Source organism: Xiphophorus maculatus, chromosome 14 (genome assembly GCF_002775205.1).
Source record: "Xiphophorus maculatus strain JP 163 A chromosome 14, X_maculatus-5.0-male, whole genome shotgun sequence".
In the NCBI taxonomy this organism is placed as follows: domain Eukaryota; kingdom Metazoa; phylum Chordata; class Actinopteri; order Cyprinodontiformes; family Poeciliidae; genus Xiphophorus; species Xiphophorus maculatus.
In genome coordinates, this window is record NC_036456.1 from 12,903,028 (window position 1) to 12,925,896 (window position 22,869).

General features: G+C 39.0%; 2 protein-coding genes across 4 annotated transcripts; both read right to left on the bottom strand.

The window, feature by feature from the left end:
- Nucleotides 1-1,163: 1,163 nt before the first annotated feature.
- On the bottom strand, nucleotides 1,164-12,358 carry LOC106699782 (fibronectin-like). The gene is made up of 11 exons (XM_023345832.1): nucleotides 12,170-12,358; nucleotides 11,758-11,846; nucleotides 9,392-10,238; nucleotides 8,285-8,542; nucleotides 6,942-7,208; nucleotides 6,603-6,723; nucleotides 6,264-6,424; nucleotides 5,924-6,184; nucleotides 5,538-5,804; nucleotides 3,393-3,490; nucleotides 1,164-3,295 (listed from the first exon to the last, which is right to left on the bottom strand). Exons 1-11 carry the CDS (start codon nucleotides 12,216-12,218, stop codon nucleotides 3,215-3,217), a joined length of 2,499 nt encoding a protein of 832 aa, XP_023201600.1. The 5' UTR covers nucleotides 12,219-12,358; the 3' UTR covers nucleotides 1,164-3,214.
- A 179-nt stretch (nucleotides 12,359-12,537) lies between these two features.
- tp53 (tumor protein p53) lies at nucleotides 12,538-19,297 on the bottom strand. 3 transcript variants are annotated; one of them, XM_023345537.1, is made up of 12 exons: nucleotides 19,268-19,283; nucleotides 18,715-18,856; nucleotides 17,071-17,146; nucleotides 16,934-16,982; nucleotides 16,653-16,811; nucleotides 15,549-15,723; nucleotides 15,342-15,454; nucleotides 14,734-14,843; nucleotides 14,404-14,522; nucleotides 14,225-14,316; nucleotides 14,072-14,142; nucleotides 12,538-13,412 (listed from the first exon to the last, which is right to left on the bottom strand). In XM_023345537.1, the coding sequence occupies exons 3-12, from the start codon at nucleotides 17,133-17,135 to the stop codon at nucleotides 13,337-13,339; spliced, it is 1,029 nt and encodes a 342-aa protein (XP_023201305.1). In that variant the 5' UTR covers nucleotides 17,136-17,146; nucleotides 18,715-18,856; nucleotides 19,268-19,283; the 3' UTR covers nucleotides 12,538-13,336.
- Nucleotides 19,298-22,869: the final 3,572 nt, after the last annotated feature.

A 22,869-nucleotide genomic window follows, 5' to 3' on the forward strand; every position in this document is an offset into this window, starting at 1 on the left:
ACATGAACTCAGACAAGAAGAAAAACTTCTTTAAGAGTTGACATTACTTGGCTTGTCATAGCATGGAATACATCCATATTCTATCTGTACCTTGTCAAAGCCAATGCATTATCTTTGTCGTCTTTAAGCCACTTTGTAACTAAGTTGCCGATGCAATTATGGTTTTTGTCCAAACTTGAACTTGTTACCTGATTTCTTGAGGTGTCGTTCAAATGTTCCCACATAGTGACCTTTTCTTGGGATCTATTTTGTGAAGTGCACCAGTCCCTCCTGCTGCACAAACATGATACTTTGACCCCATTACTTAACAGTAGAAGGACGTTTTCTGGCTTGTAAACCTCCTCTGAATGTGACGATGGTCATTATGTCCAAAAGCTGATGCAGCAGACGCCCCCAGGAGGCTCAGCAGGAGCAGGAAGTTCTGACTGACCAACCAGCTGCAGGAGCAACTTTCAATGTTTAGTCCAAACTAAACTTGGACTGGTTTTAGAAAAGAAGAGATCAAACGGGTTTAAGGGAACACGAACTCCAACTGTGGTCTAGTATTTATGGTCTAGTTTCTAGTGCAATTATCTTCATACACTTGAAATAAGACAAAACTAACGTACAACAAAGTTTTCAGGGAGTTATGAGGTTGCTTTAAGTTATTAATTCTTGAATGCTGATTAAAAAATGACCAGTTCCACTGTCAAACACTTGCCGCTTGTAACACAAGTGAAAAAAAATCGGCAATGGAACTTGTACTTTTTAATAAATATTTAGGAATTATTGAAATTAAATAAGATCCCATAGCTTTCTGAAAACGTACTTGCAAGTGTGTTTTGTCTTATTGCAAGCGTACTAACATATTTGCAGAAACAACTTGTTTCACTGTTGGTAAGGATCCTGTTAATAACGTCAGCAGCATCATCTTCATGGGGTATTTTACTGTGGTTTCATTGTGGTTTCACAGCTTTGTGCACAAACCCACTTCATCTCTGGAATGCAGTACCCATCTCTTCTCTGAACAAGATGGCTGCACATTTCCACGGCAGTCAAGATAGTTTTTGGCTTCCGTGTATTCACATAGAAACAAAACAAAACACTCTCGCTCATTAATCTGGAATTTATGAAGGTGAAAATGATGCTGCTTTTATTCTTCCCAGCAAGATCTGCCACACAGTCCAGAGTTTTACATAATAAGGTCGCAGAGCGCACTAGAAGTAAGAAAAACGAGACAGTTTAACAAATCAAAGCAGAGCTGGATTACAGGGGAGGAGAGGGAGAACAGGCGCCCCCTACAGGCTCGACAGGAGCAGCAGGTTCTGACTGGTTCTGCCAACCAGCTGCTGGAGCAACACTCAGTGTCAGTCCAACTAAACCTGGACTGGTTTTAGAACAGAAGAGAGCGAACGGGTCTAAGGGAAGACACAAATCCAACATAATCAGATTAATCAGCAGAAAAGAAATTTAATGGATTATCACAACAGTAACGTCAAACTGGGCAGATTCAGGAAAACAAAAGCAACACTTTGGATTTCCATATAAATATACTCAATTTTTTACAGTGTAATCGTGTTAGCAATGTCAGCAAAGCAGCATTTTTCCTTTCAAATCTCAGCCATTCTTTCCTCACGTCAAATGTTACTTTCACCTTTTAAGTTGAGCAGAAAACAGACCTAAAAATAAGCATCATTACTTGTGATTTATTAAGATACAGCAAATGCAGAGAGTTATGCACGTTAACTGTTTTTACGTCACATTGACAGCAAAAGTCAGAATTTAATTCTGTCTATAATAACATTAACAGGCTTGTGACTGAATACAAAGAAATAGTTTGTGCGAAAAATAAAAATGTGGAGAGATTGTGTGCCAGCATTTGAGTCAGGTAAAATATTAAAATATAAAGAAAGATAACATTTCACAATTTCTATTTATTAACACTAAGAGCTGAAGATAATGCATCTCATGTCCTTTCAGATTTTTATTTCTTTTTAAATTGTTTGAAAACATGTTGATCTGTCGTTTCAGCCGGAGGCATTTAACTAAAATATCTGATCTCATTGTTTGTTATCTTAACTATGTAAAGGCAACTCCAAAGTGTTATAGTGACATTTTAAAACTAATTTCACATTCAAGTAAAATGTAAAAAATTTAGAACAATTATTATTTATTTAATAAGAGTATTTGCAACATATTTATCAGGCCTTGAGATGGGTCATTAGCTCACAGTAATATTAATTTTTCTCTGCATTGTCAAAATAATAAAATTTTCAGACCCACAAATGCTCTGAAGACGAATTACATGTATATTATGTTTGTTTTTTTAAAGAAATATATCTATCTAAACCCTCTTAAGCCTGCATTATTATACCTCTTTAAAATTGAATATTAAATAGCGCCATCTGGTGGATACACATATAAAATGAACAGCTGTAATGACATTCAATTGTGACTCAAAGAAGCATTAGTTAATCTTCAGATAAAAGTGTGACTTTGGAATTTAAAAAAGTTTCAGTTTTTGTGTATCTTGTTTTTTAATACAATTAATGAACTGAGACAACAATGTCTATAAAATTTGAATGAATTGAATATTCATTCAACAAAGTGAAAAGAGTTTGAAAAATCCAAAAACCTGATCTGAAATCCACCAGATTTTCAGCTGATAGCTTCACGGGAACCAGCATCCAATCAGAGCCGGGAGGGGCGGCTTATCGATGTCATTCAAGCTTGTGTACACGCTGCTCAATGTTCTAATAGCGGAGAAACACTGTACCATTCCAGGAAAACCATTTATCAGGCACAGGGGTGAATACTTTATAGGCACTGCACAGGAATTTGGTCCCTTTTCTTGTAAGATGCCATGAGATTACATTTGTTGTGAACTGGTGATAGATAAACAAACTGAATGAAATGTCCAAAAAGGAAAAGGATCACAGCTTGGTAGTAAAACTCTTTCCTAAATTGACAGGTAGTAATAAACTGTTTGGTGTTTCATATTCAGTTTTCTCTCGACATGGACCTGAATGCCTCATAACTGCAATAGAAACTGTGAACGAGTAATGGAGTCTTACTTTATATAGTAGTGATAGAGTGTAAAGTTTTCTGAGTTGGTATTTTAATTGTTGGCAAGTGAACCAGATATTGTTTTCTAATGCCTCAGAATGTTAAAACACTTGATTAAATGTTCTCTTACCATCACTATATATCAAACAGTGTCTCAAAAATAACATTTTTACAACTGAGTTGATGGAGGAATGGTCTCAACGTCATGATAAACATTTCTCCCCAGCATTTTGTTGAAATGGTTTTGTAGCTGCAACAGACAACAAAGGTTAACATTTACCAGACATTCAACAAACCTGGGTAAAAGCTAAACTTCAGCTCACCAGCCCAAAGGTTGGCTGACCTACCGCCTCAAATACAGTCGTCCTGGTTTTGCCTTCCTGACAGTACAGAGGCTCCTCAGAAGTGCAGAGCATTGACAGATCGATTTCCACTGGATCTACAACTGCAGGACAAATGGAGACGGTGAGAAGCAGAAGCAGGAAGCCGAACACAAAGACAGACTCTCATTCATGTGAACAATTTGCATTGGTGTGCAGTTTGCACGCTGTCAGTGTTTGGCCGCCAAGTCCACCAGTCATAAACACTCAGCCAAACACATCATTTATTCCAGTGATATTAGAGGATTTAAACCTGATCAACAGTTTCTCAGACTTTCTGATGTTTTCCTCTGGACTCTGGATGGTTTTTATTTACGCAGTGTTCCTGACCATTACACCATATTGTAAAGAGTCTGCTAATAAAATGAGGAACGTGGATTAAGTAAAAGAAAAAGGACAACATAAAGTCTACACTATTGCCAAAAGTACTGGATGCCTCCTCCTAAGAATTGATTTTATGTGTTTCAACCACTTCCGTGACCTCAGGTGTATAAATCCCAGCAGCTAGAGAGGTAGACTGAGAATCTATTCAACTAGTGAATTTGTTGGTGGCCTTAGGGCAAAGTGGAAGAGATTGGGAATGAGAGCCATTAAAAACAATCAGTCAGTTGAAGCACAAAGCAAGCAGAGGTCACCCAGCTTTCCATACAGTCATCAGCTAAAGACGGTTTAGTTGGTTTTTAGATTAACTTAGCAACAGTGTGGGTTTCCAGAGTATAACGGCTACAACCAAAGGACTCTGTAGAGAAATAGAGCTCTGTGCTCCAGAGTGATGGTTGGCATCTCTCTGACCATCCAGTGGACAACTCTGGGTTTGCCGTTTCCGGTTTTAATTTTGGTGCAGAGGGTTGGATGGTGTAGAGCTGGTTTCAGGAGTTGAACCCTTTGGCTGCAGTGAAAGGAGATCTGATGTTGATCATAGCAAATTATTGAAATGACTGGAGAGTTGGGTCGGACTCTCTAGTGCAGTACTCAACTGGTTTGAATATTATCTAAAGAACAGGGATTCCTGCGTGTCAGAAGGCAACTTCTCATCAGAAAGGACAGAAGTCGCATGTGGGGTGCTTCTACTATTCAAAATCTATATGCTCCCACTAGCTTAGGTTATATTAGCCATCAAAACTATGCAGATGATACACAGCTCTACAATACGATGCCACCAGGTGACTCTGAACCCATCCGATCACTGAACAGGTGCTTAGATAGATGTGTGGATGTGCCACAAGTTTCTCAAACTGAAAAGAAACTAAACTGAAGATAGGCACCAGCACCCCTCCCGACCCCACTAGGGACAAGGGTGTTAGAAAATGGATGGATGGATGCATGTGGAGAAACTCACCCATGCATTGATTACTGCAACAGTGTCTTCACAAAAAATCAATCAATCAGCTGCAGAACGCTGCTGCTCGTGTTCTGACTAAAACTAGGAAGACAGAGCACATCACCCCAGTTCTAATGTCCCTACACTGGCTCCCTGTAGCTCAGAGAATAGACTATAAAATACTTTGTAGCTTATAAATTACTGAACGGTTTAGCACCACAATACATTAAAGATCTGCTGTTGTTGTGTCAACCTTCCAGATTCCTTTGCTCTGCATCCCCAGAACCAAACATGGAGAAGCAGCCTTCAGCTTCTATGCACCACAAACCTGGAACAAACTTCAGGAAAACTGCAAAACAGCCGAAACACTGAGTTCCTTTAAAATAAGCCTAAAACCCCTTGGATTAATAATAACTGGAACATTGATCAACATATCTGATGTGTTTTTGATGATGGCATGTTAATTGCTTGTTTTGTAACAGCTGGAAAGGAAGGACTAGTATAATAAATCCTAAGTATTAATAATGAGGGAAGACTTTTGGCAATACATCTCACGTAGATTAACGCCATCGGAGGGCCGGGACTTTAACTAATCCGTCCATCCCACGGTAACAGGTCCAAAAGGAAAACCCAGACATGACCCTCCTTTACCATTCTTCAGGCTTTCAGTCATGTTGTTCTTTGTGTTTGTCAATCATATAAAATCTGAAAACACCTTGAAGTTAAAACGTGACAAAAGCTGAGCGAGTCCATGTGGTTCAGCAAGGCACTGCATATTTGAAGATTCTGACCTGTTGTCCCATTGCAGCTTGCTGGATCACTTGTCTTGTTGTCACTCACAGTGGACACATTAAAGAAGTATGTGCTTCCTGACTTCAAGCCAGTGAACGTGCACATGTTGGTGTTTCCAACGTTTTGGGGGTGGAAGTAATGCCAGAATGAAGAGTTGAGGGTGCAGGTGTAGTTTGTTGCTGATGAGTTTTCTGGGGGAGTCCACTCAAAGGTGAGGGAATCTTTTGTGCTGCTGTGCACTTTAGCTCCAGTGGGAGGCACCGGGACTGAAGGCAGAAAGAAAAGGCCACTTACATCCCGTTAAAAACATGTTATAACAAAATGTAGAGCCGTTTTCTGAGCATGCAGTCTGTGTTTAGTAATGATCAAATAAAATCAAACTCACGGGTGTAAATGGAGGAATTCCTTTCTGGGCTTTCCAGATTATTAAGAACTGTATAGACCTTCACTATGTAGTTGGTAGCAGTTTTCAGGTTATCAAATTCCACACTTTGAGCCGATGTGTTTTTTGATTCCTTCTCTTCGCCATTCAAGAAAAGCTTGGCTCTAAAGGTTACATTACTTCCAGGATTTGGAGTAAAGTCCCATCTAGCGTTAACAGCTTTGTGTGTTGCTGTCAACTTCAAATTCGAGACCGGGCCCGGAGCTGTTTATAAGTGAAAAAGTCAGATTAATGCAACAGAATTTGCCATAAAGAGTCTCTAAATAAATTAATCAAGAGTTACCGGTGTATGCAGTGATGTTTACAATATTTCCCTCCAGGCCACAAACGCCCAAGACTTTCACAAAAAGGCCAAGCTTAGTGCCGTTTTGGAGGTCGGACACTCTCACTTTATATGGTTTGGCCAAAAGATTTGTTGGGTTTGTCACCGTAGCATTCAGGTCCCTGTTACGAGGCAACACACTTGAGAGTCAAAGACTGTCCTGAAACAACTGGTTAACAGATGTTAATCATTGTGCTCCTTTTGTGTTGAAAAACACAACGGACAAGAACATGAAAGCAGCAATTTGTAGAGTTTGGTGAACGGAGACAAATTTAATATAGGAACATAAAGGGGACAAACCTGTAGTCATCCCTGGCCATCACTTTAAAGCCTATGTAATTTCCCTGTGGCGGATCCCACTGGAGATTTAAGCTTGTGTCCTTGTTTTCAACAGCTTCCAGGTTGGACACTTGGCCGGGCCCTGAAAGAGAGACAGCGGGCTGTTATACAACGGACAAAGCTTCTCTTTGTGTTTGCCGAAGATGAAACCAAATAGAAGCAGGCGGGTGACATGGTCCGCATGAAATGTGGACGTAATTTGCCTTTTCAGATTTGAATGTCAGATAGCGTCTGAAGGAAACGGGGAGCTGGGAAGTTCTTGCTCATTTCCCCCTCTGAACAGTACGGATGTAAACTCACGGGTGCAATTTGAGATGCTGACGTTCTTACTCCACATGGACCTGCCTTCGACTCCTGTGGCGAAAATGAAACTGTACTCGCTTCCCTGCGTCAAGCCACCAAACACCATGTCTTCTCCCTTCACGCTCTGGTTGTGTTTTTCAGTTCCCAAAGTTGAAACAGCGATAACTTCGAAGAAGCCATAGTTCCCTTCGGGTTTCTTCCAGCTCAGACTGACGGTGGTTTCTGTAAAATCGGTCACAGTGAGGTTCTGGACCTCTCCAGGTACTGAAAGGAGGAAACAAACCCAGCGTTAGTTTTTTTTCAGGTTGTCTTTTGTCTTAGTCACATTACAGGTACATCAGCTACACTTTGAGCCGCCTCGTCTTTGCTTTGTAGAACAGTAACAGTATGTACCTCAGTGGGTTCACAAGATGTAACAGCGGCAGCAAAACAAAAACAGACATGCTTTGCTTCATTAAGTGGAGACAAATGCACATTATGTGCCTAAAAGGTGGCTTTAAAATATTAAAATAATAATTGGGTATTCCTCTGCAAAAAATGAAACTCTGGAGCCGAGCTAATGCTGTGTAAATAACTCACAGTGAGCAGTAAATTAAATAAATCCGTATTTCAAAATCACCACACAAACCTTCTCAGGTTTAGGGAGCAATTTTTCACCTGGGCTAAAAATGGTTTGGACGGATTTTTTCTGTTGTTAAATGACGTCACCATCTGTTTTTTTTTCTGTTTACTCAGGTTATCCTAGCCTTGTACTAAAGTTATCTGATCTAAATCAATTTGTACTCAAGATCCAGACTAGATACTTGGTTCTTTAGCTTTAGTTTTGTCGGACTTCTGCCAGGAATCGTGGTGTCATCTTTGATAGTCTGGATCATTTTAAATCGCTTCTCAAAACTTATTTTTATTCGTTGCCGTTTAATTAAGGCCTGGCCCTGTAACTTTTCTGTTGTGTTGTTTCTCGTTTTGTTAGTTTTTTTAGGTGCTGGGCATTACAGCAAAACAGTTCTCCTTAAGCCTCCTCGTATTTATTAGTTTATTTTAAAATCAGAATCAGTGTTTAATCTAAGACACCAGAAACTTTCTCCCATGGCGTTTGGCTAAAGACAGTAAAACCAAACATTGTTCCAGAAGTCTTTTAGTTTGTTTGGTAGATTTGATTTTAAAAATTAAAAATTACACCATCTTGTTCTTTTTTTGGGGGGGGAGGAGATATTGCTGTCATGATTCAGAAACAAAAGCAGAGCTCACAAAATTCCTTAAAGACAAGAAGAACATATTCAAATTCAAAGAACTCATTAACCCTCATTATCTTCTCTCCAATAATCACAATAATCACTTACTGGTGTAGAAGGAGCCATTGAGTGGATTGAGGTCCCTTTCACACTTCACTGCAAATACTTTGATAATGTAGCCGGTTCCTGGGGTGAGTTTGACGAGTGTGTAGCTCAAATTATACATGTCCATGGTGACGTTCCAGGAATAGTCACGGGAAAACGCCTCGAAGCGATAGTGGCTGATGTCACCGGGCCCCTGATCCCACTGCAGAGCTGCGGACGAGGATGTGATGTTGGAGATGTTGATGGCCCCCATGAAGCGGTCTGAAGGCAAAAAACAAGGTGAACAAAAGCTGGCAGATTTAGGCCAATAGGGAGAACATGTGGAACGGTGACAGGAAAACATGGAGTCACAGCTCCAAAGTCGAAGTTAATTTTACTGATTGAGTTTAGAATGAACGAACAAGATCTTGAAATCGTTGAACCCAAAGTTGTGGCTTCGCTAATGAAGAAATATTCTTCACCTTCCAGCTTTCTCAAAGAGGAGCTACAGATAGATGGACATGTTCTCACTTTGCTTACTGGTCACCTCACTGAAAACATTTTGTTTTCAGGACAACAATCCAATCTGTTTGGACCGTTTCTCACAGTTTGCTACTAAAAACAAGTTTGCATCTATTCACTTGCTTTATCAATTTCTTCTTCTTCTTGTGCTTTTTAAAAATGTTTACAGTCACAAAATTTCAGCGTGTTACAATTATGGTGAGAAATGAGTAGGCGGTAAACTAATAATTTAGATACTGCTAAGCTATTAGCAGTTACTCATCATTTTAAATCAAATAATTTGATGAACTTTCCCTTCTTGTGTCAAGAATTCTTCAAATAAATCACTAAAAGTCCAGAATTGCTGTAATTCCAGCTCACTGAAGGTTGAATGACTGACCAGAGTGGTAAAACCTAATCACTTTCTAAAATGTCTGTAAAGCTCTTAATCGTTTCCAGGCTATATCGGTTATCTTATAATGTAACCGATTAGCTTATAACCGGCTACATCGGTTACGAGTCAATCTTCTGGCAAAATACCAGAAGATTGTCATAATTTTTCTTTATTGTGCCAACATTCGTAATTGCTGTGCCCTCCAGTTTTCACACTAACTGCAGAAGCTGTTGTACCTTCATAGCAAATGAAAGGCAGCTTTTCAAAGCACCCTCTCTCAATCCAAGGCCCAAAGGCCAGTATGACCACACATGAGTTCTCGATGTAGTTTTTGTTATTCTCTGGTATGATGGGAGGCAGCATGGGCGATCGTTCGCATGTTGAAACTATCGGCAGCTGCGGTGTGGTCGTCCACGGCGAATCTGTGGTGTGAACTGCGTGAGCTGTGGTGGATTCCCACGCCTGGGTGATGTTGGCTCTTCTTGTGAAGTTGGCTCCTTGGGTGAAGTTGGCCCCTTGGGTGAAGTTGGCCCCTTCTGTGGCGTTCATCGGCATGTCCGTATCGGTTTCAACGTCATAAAAACTGGTAGAGTCGGTCATGTTTTCATAGACGTTGGTCACTGTGATGTTTGGTTCTGTTGAGTCTCTGGTAGAGTGTTCGGGGACAACGGAGCCTGTTGGGAAGCCCGTTGTCGACCCGGTAATCGACGGACTCGTCATACTGGGGGGCGAGGGGGTCGTCGTCCTGGGGGGTGCCGGGCAGGTGCAGGAGCAGCTGCAGCAGTCTATTTTTGGCAGCGGGGATTTGAACAATGGGAAGCCGGGGTACCAGTTCTGGAAGACGAGTGGGTCCCCGTTGGCCCACAGTGTCCAGGGCGTCCCGAAGCTTTTAGACGAGGTGTTGGTGGAGTTGGTGGAGTTGTAGTAGTCGTAGTCCGAGTTGTAGTCGTAGTCATCGGTTTCGTTGTAGGTGTCATTGTAGTTTATGTACTTGCGAAGGCCAATCCAGTGGGTGGAGTTGATTATTTTGGCGATGACGTGGACGTTTTGTGGCGTGAGAGTCACCATCTCTTTAAAGCAGACCTGAGCAGACATGGAAGACATAACTGTGTTCTCAATAAAGTGACATTAAAGCTTCAACAAAAACAAAGATTAAAACCCAAGAATGTGGTCAGAGTGAGACTTGGCGTCCTACAAACACTTCAGCAAATATGGCAAAAGAATGTTGATGGCAACAAAAACCATAGCATCTCGCAAACAATGAATAAACCCTAATAAATTCAAATGTTTGCACTAAACTTGTTTAAAATGAAAATAGAGGAGGTGCTGTTTGGCTATATTGAGTCTGAGCTGATAACAGAGTTACATGTGGGCTCCAGCCGCCTTTTAAATGCAAATTATGTGCAAATATTTTTCAAAAAATGCGTGACAGCCAGGGAGTATAAAAATAAAATTTAAAAAGTACATAAAAAGGAAGTTTTTTAAAGGACAGTTACGACTACATTTATTAACCGCTAACGGTTAATGACAAACCAATCAGGATTTTAGCAAATTTATGAAGTTTTAAAATTAAACATCTTCTCAATCTTAGTTGCCCTGAACTGATGATGTTTTATACGCTAAAGCAGTAACATTTTCTCATTTGCTTCCAGAAGCTTCTTCTGTCAGCATTTAGGTCGTAATGGATATACGACCTAAAAGCCTCTTTCATAAAAATGTTTCAGTCATAAACTCGTAATGAAGTCAGGTGTGATGAAGCTCTGAGCCATGAGGAAGTAAAGGTTTGTCTTTTAAGCAGTCCTAATATCTTGTTGGGGTTTTTTCTGTTGTTTTTTTTTAAAAGCAGACAGAGAAGCAATACACAGATGTTTTTTTGTTTGTTTTTTTAAAAAACAAAACATCTGTCTATGACATAACTTTAAAACAAGGCAACTTCTTGAAGAAAAACATCAGTTTCCTGAAATACAGGCATGTATCGGAAAGATCTACTTTCCAATTCTGACATTAAAGTAAAAAGCAACCTCAGGACAACTATTAGTAAGCCTGTCACTATAAGCAATAAATCAATTAATCGAATGATTGATCTATCAGCTCAGTCATTTCCATGATAGTTTTTTTCCTCTCTTTTTCTACCAAACACTGAATGAAAAAAGGTTTCAGTCTGGTGCATTGGTCTCAACGGGCTCCCTGTTTTGAAGGATAATTTTTGTTTTTAATCAATCAATCAAATTTTATTTGTATAGCACATTTCAGCAGCAAGGCATTTCAAAACTGAACTCAATTCAGGTTTTTTTTTTTTGATATTTAAAACATCTTCCAGTTCCAGAGTTAAATGTCTGCTGGAAATGAAAGCTTAATCATCTTTGTGAGCAAAGATGACTAAGCTCATCTTTACTTGTAGTTGTACTACTTGAAATTAGTCCCAAAGCAACATTATTGTTCACAACTTTTTGGGGGGACAATTTATCATCCAGAAAAATTTGTTATTGTATTCATATGGTGCTGGAATGAAACGCAAAACCTTTTAATTGCCCTGCTAATCTGTTGCTTCCAGCTGGACGCTTCAGAAAGTTTCTGGAGGTAATCTCAGGTTCGGTCGTACCTGGCAGTGGTTCCTGGCGTCAGCCCAGCTGGCGTTGCGTGGGCCGATGAAGTACTGTCTCTCTGCAGCCGTGCACATCAGCAGAAGACCTGAGAAAGACAAAAGCCTGATTTAGTCATGGACGGATGTTTACATGACCAGGAAACATCTATTTGTTTTTGGTACTCAATTATTTTAGATTATAAATAGCCATACTGAACTCAGGTTAAAAGGTAAATTAAATAAAAAAAAATACAATTCCAAGATTGAAATACATCACTTCAAAATGTTACAAATCTTATTCAAAATAATTTTACTTGAAGTAGAAAATTAGAAATTAACCAGTTTTAACTTCCTGCCTACTGGAATCATATAATCGGCAGATTAATCATATTGAAAAGCCTAAAAACTTTCCAAAAACAATGGTACTCACCCCAACAAACAGAAATACACAGTTTATGTATGAACGTTAAGTTCCCCATGGTGGCGTCCCGTTGAATTTACACCAACACACACATTCACACTAGTATATTAAAAAAATATATAAATGCATAGAAAGAGAGAAAAAAAGAGCCAAATGCTGATGATTTGTCTCTGTTCGCCCTGGCTGTAGATGTTTCTTCTCGCTCAGACCAAAGACGAGTGATGAAACAAAATGGCCAACAGGTCATAAACATCACATATGACGTTCACCACAAGGCTCTATTCACCTAAAATCATCATTAGACGCAGCTGCTTTGCATTCGTATTCCAAACATACAAATCATTCAAATATTTGCGTTGACAGAACACAAGAAGCCATTGAGACGGAATGTTTTTATTTCAGCTCAGAGCTCGAGTATAAAACAGAAAGTCAGTACAAAATACAAGAAAATTCAAGAATATAAAGGAAACCGAAACCTTTTGCTAAGCTACAAAGTTACAGAAATGCCTCTTAATATTCTCTGGCAGTGTTATGTTAAAAGTGGTCATTTAGTCAGCGATTGGTCACATGAAGTCAAAGTGCCTTAAAGTGGTTCAACTGGTTTAATGGAGGAAACAATAATCAACTTTACTGCTGCAAGGATGCGACTGAATCCATATTTTGAATACAGTAGCTGACAGGAAAACAGAGTCGGTTATTCAGTGTCAAGTTAGTTTTTGAAACAGGGCCACAGTGTTTTGGTAAAGTTAATTCAGCTTTGTATAAAAAGGCTCAAATGTTGGGGGTGATCCAGCCAGCCCCTCTTCTACCAACACTACTTAAAAAAAGAAAAAAATAAATGTTCCCAAAAGATAAACCACCAATGATAAGCCACTGAGATCATCTAATCTTTAACTAAGGAAATAAGAAAATACAGCTTGGTAAGTAAAAAAAAAAACATCCTCTTAACTCCATGAAGCGAAGAGCTTTATTTGGCTCGAAACTGGCCAATACTTAACTCAACATAATTAAACCTAGCTAAGCAATTATTTTACGTGATGACAAATCATTAGCAAAAATATAGAAAAAAAAGGGGCAAATTACTACATTTAAATGAAAACATAATGCCATTACAAATGAAAATGAATAATTGAGTATATAAAAATATAAATCAAAGGACAAATGAAAGACGGTAAACTAGTCGCTGTCGCTTCCCCCCTTCAGCAGCCTCTTCCCACTGGAGGGCGCAGGAATCTCCTGTTTTATCTTGGGCCTAAAGGGAAAAGAAAGAAAACTTCATTGAACACCGATAAACATATCTTGTTCTCATCTTCATTTGTCATTGTGGTTTTTCCTGCAATAAAGTTATCTAGATCAAGGGAGCCCAACTCCAGTCCTCTTAACTCTTGGGAGTATCCCCTCTAGCGAGTCATTCAACTGATTCAAATGGTGGAGAAAGAGAGGCATCTAAAACCTGCAGGGTAGTTTAGAGCTTTAGGACTGGACATCTGATCTACAGTGTTCAGGTTATTCCTGCTGTGATCAGACACATTTCAGCACATCAGCCTCTAGTTTTTGTGTCCGCTTTTGTACAGGTTTCCATTTCTAAACTTCCCAACCCAAATGTATCAATTTTTCCAGCATTTTTCATAATATTCTAGACATTCAAGGCAAATGAATGGAAAGGTGAGGGGAAAGTTGAACTGCAATATTCACACTTTCTGAGTAACTCAGTTTGTGTCATTTTTAAACAAAAATTAACTTTAATTTGCCCATTTATGTTAAACGCCTGTGTGTGGTGCTTGTTTCGCCTCTTTCCTCAACTGCGACTGAAATCCTGACCTGAAGGAAAAACCTCGTGAGCTGCATCGTAACTGATGTAACCAAAGTCCAAAGATAGTTTCAGTGTGTAGTCTACGGGACTTTCCTTACCCCGTTTTATCCATCAGTTCCAGACCGTCGTTGAGGCTCTTGAACCACAGATAACGATTACGGCCCCGGATCTGCAACAAAGTTAGAAAGTAAAAAAGTTACTTCATTCATCCTAATATTGTGATGTCATCCAGTTGCAGAAACAGGCCTTACAGAGAGAGTGTAAATCTCCTTGTCCTCATCCTCTCCACTAGAGGCAGACTTGGACTTTTTTGCGGTGGAGGTATCTGGAGCAGGAGCGCTCTCTAAAATGAAGAATGCTCATGATAAGCGACAGATGGAATAAAACTTTAGTCTACTATACATACATATAAAACAATTTAAAAGCATACTTCTTTTCTTCGTCTGCTTAGTCCCACTTTTTTCCAGGTTTCCTTCCTCTGTCTTGCGGTCCCTGCCTGGACAGGCACAGACACGGACCTCGAAGCACCGCCTGCCCAACACCTCCCCCCTAAAGTTAAACAACACCAAAAGGAAAAAGGTTTAAAAAAAAAAAACAACAAAAAAAACACATCAAAAGCTAAAAGAGAAATGAGAAATGTCTTTCAAATATATTCAAATAAACCTTAACATGATGGTGGACTCCATTTATCAGCTTTAATAACATAAGACCCAAACCACTACAACTAACATCTTATGTACCAACAAAGACGGCGACTCACTCTGTGGTCTCCAGGGTCAGGATGGTGAGGATGGGCCTCCGGTTCATGCCTCCCATGCAGGAGCTGTTGCACATAAAGCTCAGAAGGATTGTGGTCATCTCGGATCCCAGCTGAAACAAGAAAACCGTACGCATGAAAAACTTCCTGGAGTCGTCAGATAGACAACAGTATATTTTGAGAAGCACCGATTTACTAAATGACTAATTGTAGCATCATAACTTTCCATTACTTGCATGGATCAAAGTTGTCTCATTTAGTCAAATATTCCCACATGCATTCATGTTTAGAGAGCCGATTTAACTGAATCTGTTTTTGTTTATAAAGCTCTGATATTTATACTTCTAAACTTAAAAATAAAAATCCTGCCTGTTTAATAAAAAGCTTAAAACTTTCTCTATAATTTATGCTGGTTCTTTTTCTGAGGCCCTGGACAAATCAGATTTAGTAAATCCAGAGTAAAATTAACGTCCAGAATTGTAAATAACTAGAATCCATTTTTTCAGATTAGACATCTGATCATGACTTTTAGATTAGAATTCTTTCACACATTTAATAAAATCTCCCATTAACGTAATGCACAAAGTGTAGAGTGATTCTCTCTGGGATACCTGTGGGCGTTCGTAGGGCACGGTCACGCTGTGCCTCCTGGTGTTTGGGTCCTCAAAGTATTGCGCCAGCTGGCTGCCCTCCACTCTGATCAGGTGACTCTTGTTGTCAGACACTGAGAAGAAGATTGCAGATAAAAAGCTGAATATTTCCACCTGTACATCACAAACAAACAAATACAACTCTTTAAAGGAAAAAAAGCTCCTTACAGTCTTCACTTTGGTGGTGTGGGCACCTCTTAACGACTTCTCCCACATGTTCAGTCTTCTTGTATACTGCAGTTGCTCTAATGACGGCACCCTGCGGAGGCTCCTCCTTAACCAAAACTCCAATTGGAGTCGTTTTTGCCAGCTGGCAGAACAGCTTCCCAAGTTTAACTGAGTACTAGCGAGACAGACACAGGCATTCCCATCAGTGGTGCTGCTTACCAATGTGGATTCTGCTCACCAAAAACTTTACAACCTTAGCAAATTCTACCCAAACTGTTTACTAATCCTTGGTTCCAAAGAATTGGAGAATCGTTCCATCTCTCTCACCAAAAGCTGAGATAAATCAAACTTCTTCGTCATTTACTTTCAGCCCTTTCTGTTCTGAGGGACGCCTCTGCAGGAACATGTCCCGTCATGTCAGACCTGTGCATGGCAGCCGAGCTGCTCCTCTCACACAGCAGAGTACCGGTCGCAGGGGGGCGGGAGTTTCGCTCCAGACCACCCTAACTTCAGCTGAACCGGCCAACCGTGAGCCAGAGGCGATCAGTCAGTGAGGAAATACAAATGCCATTGGTTGGTTCAGGGCAGTGTCGGCCTCCGACCCTTAAACTTTAGCAAATCGCCACAATGAACGAGACACCGCCTGAATGCCACCGCAAGAGATTCGAAAGAATGGATTTTTGATGCGGAATCAAGGTAAGAATTTTTCTACACTGTTAATTTACAAAGTTTTAAATGGTTTGTGGCACTAGATAAGAATGTTTTAAATTAAAGCTTTTTCCTGACAGCTGAACTTTCATTTACTAAATTAAAATGAAGTAGTTTGAGCTTTGAAGAGGTTTTGTGGAGGGAAAGAGCGATATACAGAAATGTGGTGCTATAGAAAGCTCCTTTGTCTCAGATTTGAGGCTCCTTTCTGCTCCTCATCATGTTTGGTTGCAGAGAAAAATGTCCCAAAACATATAGTTTTTCAGCTAAAGTCATTTCTTATCACAAATTTAGAAAAAAAGGTTTCATATTTATAGGTTTTATACGTTATGGTGGGTTTGTACAGCTAAGATTTCAACAGATTAAAATGTGGAAAAGAAATAATGAGCAACTTACTGTGGAGGTGACACTTTTAGCTGTGCCCGAGTCATTAAATTCGAGATTGAACCCATGCTCCCCAGCATAATTAGAAATCGCTGGGACAGTTGGTGCAGTGGGCACATTTTTAGTTTCCTGCATAGTTTCCGGATCCTCCCAAAAATCCATATTTTGACTCTTTAAAAAAAACAAAAAAAAACAAAATGAAAAACAGAATTACCACAAAGAAAGGCTGAATCAAACTATATCCTCTTCATTTAATTTGATAAGTTTAATCTTTACTTTCTTCGCATGCTTACCAACAATCCTTCTGGGGGGGGCAAAGACTCATTCTCAGTCGACAAAAACCTGAAAAAGCAAACGTACAAAGCTTAGTTCAATCGTAATCAAGTTAACATACTTTTAAATCGCCATGTAGAGTGAAAATGATATTTACACATTGTTCCATAAGTCATGGAAGGTGTCCTGACTCAAAGGCAGTGTGAGATCCGCCTCCTCCATTCTCGCTTTCACTGTGACGGCAAAGGAGGAAATAAAAACTTCATGTGACAATGAGGTGTACGGCGCTCCAATCAAAAATGACAAGTCTATGCTTTGCCAGTTTTGTTATAGTTTCACAGTAATGCTAAAAACAATATTCACATTAAAAAAAGAAAAAAAAAGTTAGAAAAAAATCCAACATTAAATATTTATTGTTAAATATTTTAACAGCGTTGTATAAAAATCTGGTTTACACAGAAGCAGTTATCATTTCTGTTAACATAAACATGACATTTTATGTCATCATTTTAATGAACAGAAACATTGTAATTATAGCTGAAATTTTAATAAACAAAACCCAGTTTTGTCTGAAGATATGTAGACTAAAAAAAGGATTAATTATGTGATTGCATTTTAAGTGCTCATAAAAATATGAACCTTGAATTCACCTTCAGCGTTTAGCATTTAAGACATTAAATTGACCATTTTTGAGCTAAAGGGTCTCAGCTTTTCAAAGGTTTTAATGTGAAACGGAGCAATAAATGACTTTCTAACCTACACAAATAATTATTTCAACAAACTTTAAATCAAAGTCATCAGTTTTGACATATTTCTATGCGTTTGTGCTACATAAAAACATTTCAGGGAAACATTGAGGCAACTCTGCACTCAACCAGAGTCACCAAGTTAGTTTTATTGATTTGTTTCAATTGCACCTTTTAAAAAAAGAATAGAATAACTTTATTCATCCCAGCAGGGAAATTATTTCGCAGTTACAGCAGCATAGAGACAAGACACACAACATCCACCACTGAGTAGCAATTGTAGACAAAATAAAAATATAACATGCTGTCAATATAAAAAGCAGCTTAGAGCAGTCCTTGCAAAGATTAAAAAAAAATGCAGATACAGAATGTATATGTAAATATATGTACAGCAAGTGTGCCACAGTGCAGTTGTGCGAAATTGGACTGATTAGTGCAGAACAATGGTTTAGCTTTTATTGTACAGTGAGATGGCATGTGGCAGGAAGACCTAGTACTTTTCAGATTTGTAAAGAAAAATAAAAAGACTGTTCGAAAAAGTGTTGGTAAAAATGAAACACTTCGCCAGTCCGCCTCACAATGAGTCCAAAACAGGTAGGCCTTAAAGCCGCAACTCTAAAGCTAACGAAACCGCAAGTTAACGTCTTGAATTTTCGGCGTTTTTTATTCCCGCAATTCAGGTTTTAATGAACCCTACAGCTCTCAGCAGCATTAACACATTACTCATTGCATATCTTTTTAATAAGACGGACGTTAGCTTTCCTTGAATGAGGCTAGCACAGGTGGTCGATAAAACCACAGTTTACACACGAAGAAAAAAAAAATCTATAGGCTAAAACACAATGTAGCCATGGAAAGAGCCACCGTACAAAACATTCAGCACAGAGTCCTTTTACATTCATCTTTACATTTTAGTATTCGTGTTAGCATAAGCGGCTAGCTACGTTTGCTAGACGACTTTTCCGACAGCTAGCTTAAACTGCTACAAAACTTCCCAACTGCCAAATAGGAAGTTGCGCTAAAAAGAACAACGAGTTTACCGCATTTAACTCTACCTCACACAGCAGGATCTACCGTGGTGCGGCCACCGCGCAGAGATGTTGACTCACAATGTACTTTTTAGGGGAAAGCCTCCAATTATCCTGTGAACTTCCAAAATATTTTGAAGTGACTGCAGCACGTTGTCGGGGAATCCCACTTTAAAAAAAACAAAAGGGAGATGGATGAGAGGTTATCTTCAAGAGCGGTCCAATCAGAGCGTAGACGGGGGAGGGACTTATGTTTTGTGGTCCAATCAGAGAGCCGACTGCTGTGCGCAGGACCAGCTAACATGGCTACCCAATGCTAAAGCGATCCAAGATGTTTTTCAATCCCGGTACCGAAGGCATAAATGTTTTAGGTAGGAAAACCGTGTTTGGTGACTGACTTTTATGTCTGTCAGGCTTAAGTGACAAAAGCTGGAGAAAGACCGATTCTCTTGGCGTTTAAAATAACACAAAACAGCGTAATAAGACCTCGTTTATTTAATTACTTTACAATTTTGTAAACAACAGCTGTCGATTAAACTGAATGTTACAACCTTGACATGGTTATATGAGTTGTTTTTACCGAGAAATCGATCAGAAGCGCCGTGGAAATGATCAGATCCGTCTGATCCCGCCTCTCTGGCTGCAATGCGCGCTCCCGACACCAGGGGGGACAGATTTTCACAGCGGGAACAGATTTTCACAGGGGGGACAGATTTTCACAGGGGAACAGATTTTCACAGGGGGAACAGATTTTCACAGGGGGGACAGATTTTCACAGGGGAACAGATTTTCACAGGGGGGGACAGATTTTCACAGGGGGAACAGATTTTCACAGGGGGGACAGATTTTCACAGGGGGGACAGATTTTCACAGGGGGAACAGATTTTCACAAGGGGGAACAGAATTTCACAGGGGGAACAGATTGTCACAAGGGAACAGATTTTCACAGGGGAACAGATTTTCGCACAAGACCTCTACCGAAGGCACACATGTTACAAAAATGAATCAAAACTCTGAGCTCTCGAAGGAGACAGAGAGACAATTGGATGACTTAAATGAAAAGATGTATGATGTAAGATTAATTTTGAAAGAACCGAGAAGGATGTCCGCTGACAATAATTTAGTTCTAGTACTGGAGAATCATCTTAAAGATGCCCGTTTTAAAGCTATCAGTATAAAATTCAGACAGCGGCCCTTGAGGACTGGAGTTTGACACCCCTGCTCTAGACCCTGAGCATTAGGGTAAATATTAGCCTAATATTTATGTTCACACTCACCTCCTATCATGCCGGTTTTATTGGCCCATTACTCTTTTTATTTTGTGAAGGAAGACAGACGACGACAAAGACGAAACTCTGTCCTTTCGGACAATTTTTGGACTTTTCTGTGAGATGTGAATATAAATGTCAGGAATATAGATTTTTTTTTTTGCCCTCCATTGACGGGTAAATAAACATGCTGCCTTTTCTGTTTTCCTTCTTGCCTAATCTAGATCTGTGGGTGATCAACAGACTCTCGTTGGAATGATGTTAATATATTTAGATTAGGAGTGGTAGAGCTGTAGAAGAATGTGCCACACAGACAACTGATTAAAAACAAGTCCACTTTTTTATGCTTTTTATATATATATATATATATATATATATATATATATATATATATATATATATATATATATATATATATATATATATATATATATATATATATAGTTTTGGCTGCTGTTTCAAGTTCATATTGGTGAGATATTTTCCAGGGTGTCCACACAACCTTAAGAAGTCTTAAATTCATGTATCTAAAATTAAAGACTGTCTGAAATTAATTGGAAAATGTAAAAGTTGGCCTTAGATACGTTAATCACAGGTCTTAAACTTTGTTATTGCAGGACTATTTAATCTTGTATATTCAATGTAGTTCATTGTTCTCCGGCGCCTTTTATGTCGGGCAAAATTTGACTAGCTCGGAAACATCATTAGCGTTCGAGGCTACCGCTAACTAGCTGCTAATAAACACTAACTAGCTTTTTTGTGTGTATCATTGATAATGGCAAATTTATTGCCAGTCGACCTTCATTGTTGCCACTGGCTCACTTCTGCTACCAATTCGTATGATGCAATGTGCATTTTGTGCAAAAGAATGAAATAAAAATGTGATTTTCTTTTGTACATTTCTGTTAGACGTCTTTAGTTTCATTCACAGTGGTTTTAAATAGTCTTAAATCTGAGTTGGTGAAACCGGCAGAGATCTCTGTTTTCATACAGAGGAATCCAAATCCTCTTTTCTCATCCAAAGAAGGTTTTGACATTAAACTGAATTTAAATGCTATTAATATTGTTGTGTTAATAAACATGTAAAGTTGGGGGTGTAGTTGTTAGCCAGGGTAATATGTATTAACAATTTTTCAGTCAGCTTTCCATAGGGTGACTCTTTGCTTGTCACCTCATGAGAAACACTTTTAATAAGAAAAAGTATGAATGGTATGAGCCAAAACTTTAATATACTGTATGCCTAATGTATTTGAATGTCATTGGTGTCAGACTTGGTTACAGTCAAATTGATACTAAAAGAAACATGTATAATGACAGCTATGTGAAATTCTGCAAAAACTTAGCAAACATATTTGCAAAATGATGCTTGACAGAGTGGGATGTTTTGTGGACCTTCCCTCTCCCCCAAAAAATTTGTTTTCAGTTACAAAAAGTAAAAATGAATGCTGTATATTTAATTTGTGGGGGAAGCAGGTTTTCAAATCCTCCCCTCTCAAGAAGTTTTGGTAAAAAAAAAAAAAAGTGCCATAAAAAAATCAGGTGTTATTCAGCACATGGTCAGCAAAATACCCAAGTTGACATCTCCTTCTTGCATGTTGCTACTTATTGAAATCTTTTAATTTTCTGTTCATGCAGGCTGGATGATGTCACCTCCCATCAATTACCTCTTCAGCTGTAACAAGGAACTTCAGCAGCTCCGAAGCTGCAGTTGCACAGAGCCGTTTGTGTAACTCTGCTGGTGGCTGGTCACCAACGGTGGAGCCACGCCCACAGAGTTCTGTCCCAGTCTTGGATCGCGTCCATCTCTGTGAATGCAAAGCGTTGATTAGTTCCACTTCGGGGGGACAGCTGGATGTTTGACCTTAGTGAAAGTGCTGATGGAGTCACAGAGTTGTCTCTGAATCTGTTCCAGGACGGCACAGAAACTCATAGAGACAATAGTCATGGCTAACAGACCATTAGTTTTATTTTTATAACGCTGTTGTGTAAGGCTGTAATAATCCCTTGCCAAGTGTAATTTAATACTTTAGTCATCGTTTACCACCCAGTGACACGGAGGCGTTGAAAGATACCCAGACTTTAATTTGCTAACCTCCACGTCAGAATTTTGATAATATTCAATGCTGTTATGAAACTTCATAACCCATGATGAAAATATGCTTTTATTAAAACTAAACCTTTCATTTCTGCTTCGCTCTGCAGAAATTTACGTCCTTCTGGTTGTGTCCGGCTTCTTCCTGCAAAGCAAGAGCAAATGTTATTTTGGTGTTTACTGTGTATTAGGGATGCAAAAATAAATGTATATTAAAAAAAATCTTTTTTCTGTGCACCACAAACGACTATGTCTCAATTTACAGCAAAGTATCCAGGTCCCAGGAAAGTCTTTGTGTTTCGTAACAGTAAATCCACAAACTTCAATGAACTTTCTATTGGATTTTTGTGTGACAAATCAAATAAGTGCATATGGAGTGGAAGATAAATAATAATGCATGGTCTCTGCAACTTAAAATTTTAAATGTGAGATATGCATTGTATTCAGGCCCTTTTCACTGATATTCCTAAATACAATTCAGTGCAATTAATTTCATTTTCAATAAATATAGCCCAACTGTGGATAATTTCCTCTCATTTTAGAAGGAATGATGAAAACCCTATTTTTAATCATCATTAAAAATGTATTATCTTTAGGGGAAAAAAGTATTTATTTATTTTCTTTAAATGTACATTTCTAGAATGTATTTAAAGAAAAATCAACTCACTGAACAGAATGTGGCCATAAGCTGTGTAGCCGCCAGGAGGCCAGGCAGGGCCTCCCAGACTCTACTCAGTCAGTCTGTTGTGACCCGACTCAGAAACTCAACAAAAAAGAAGAAATATCATGTGCAAAAGTTTTAAAATGTTGAAAATATTTCAC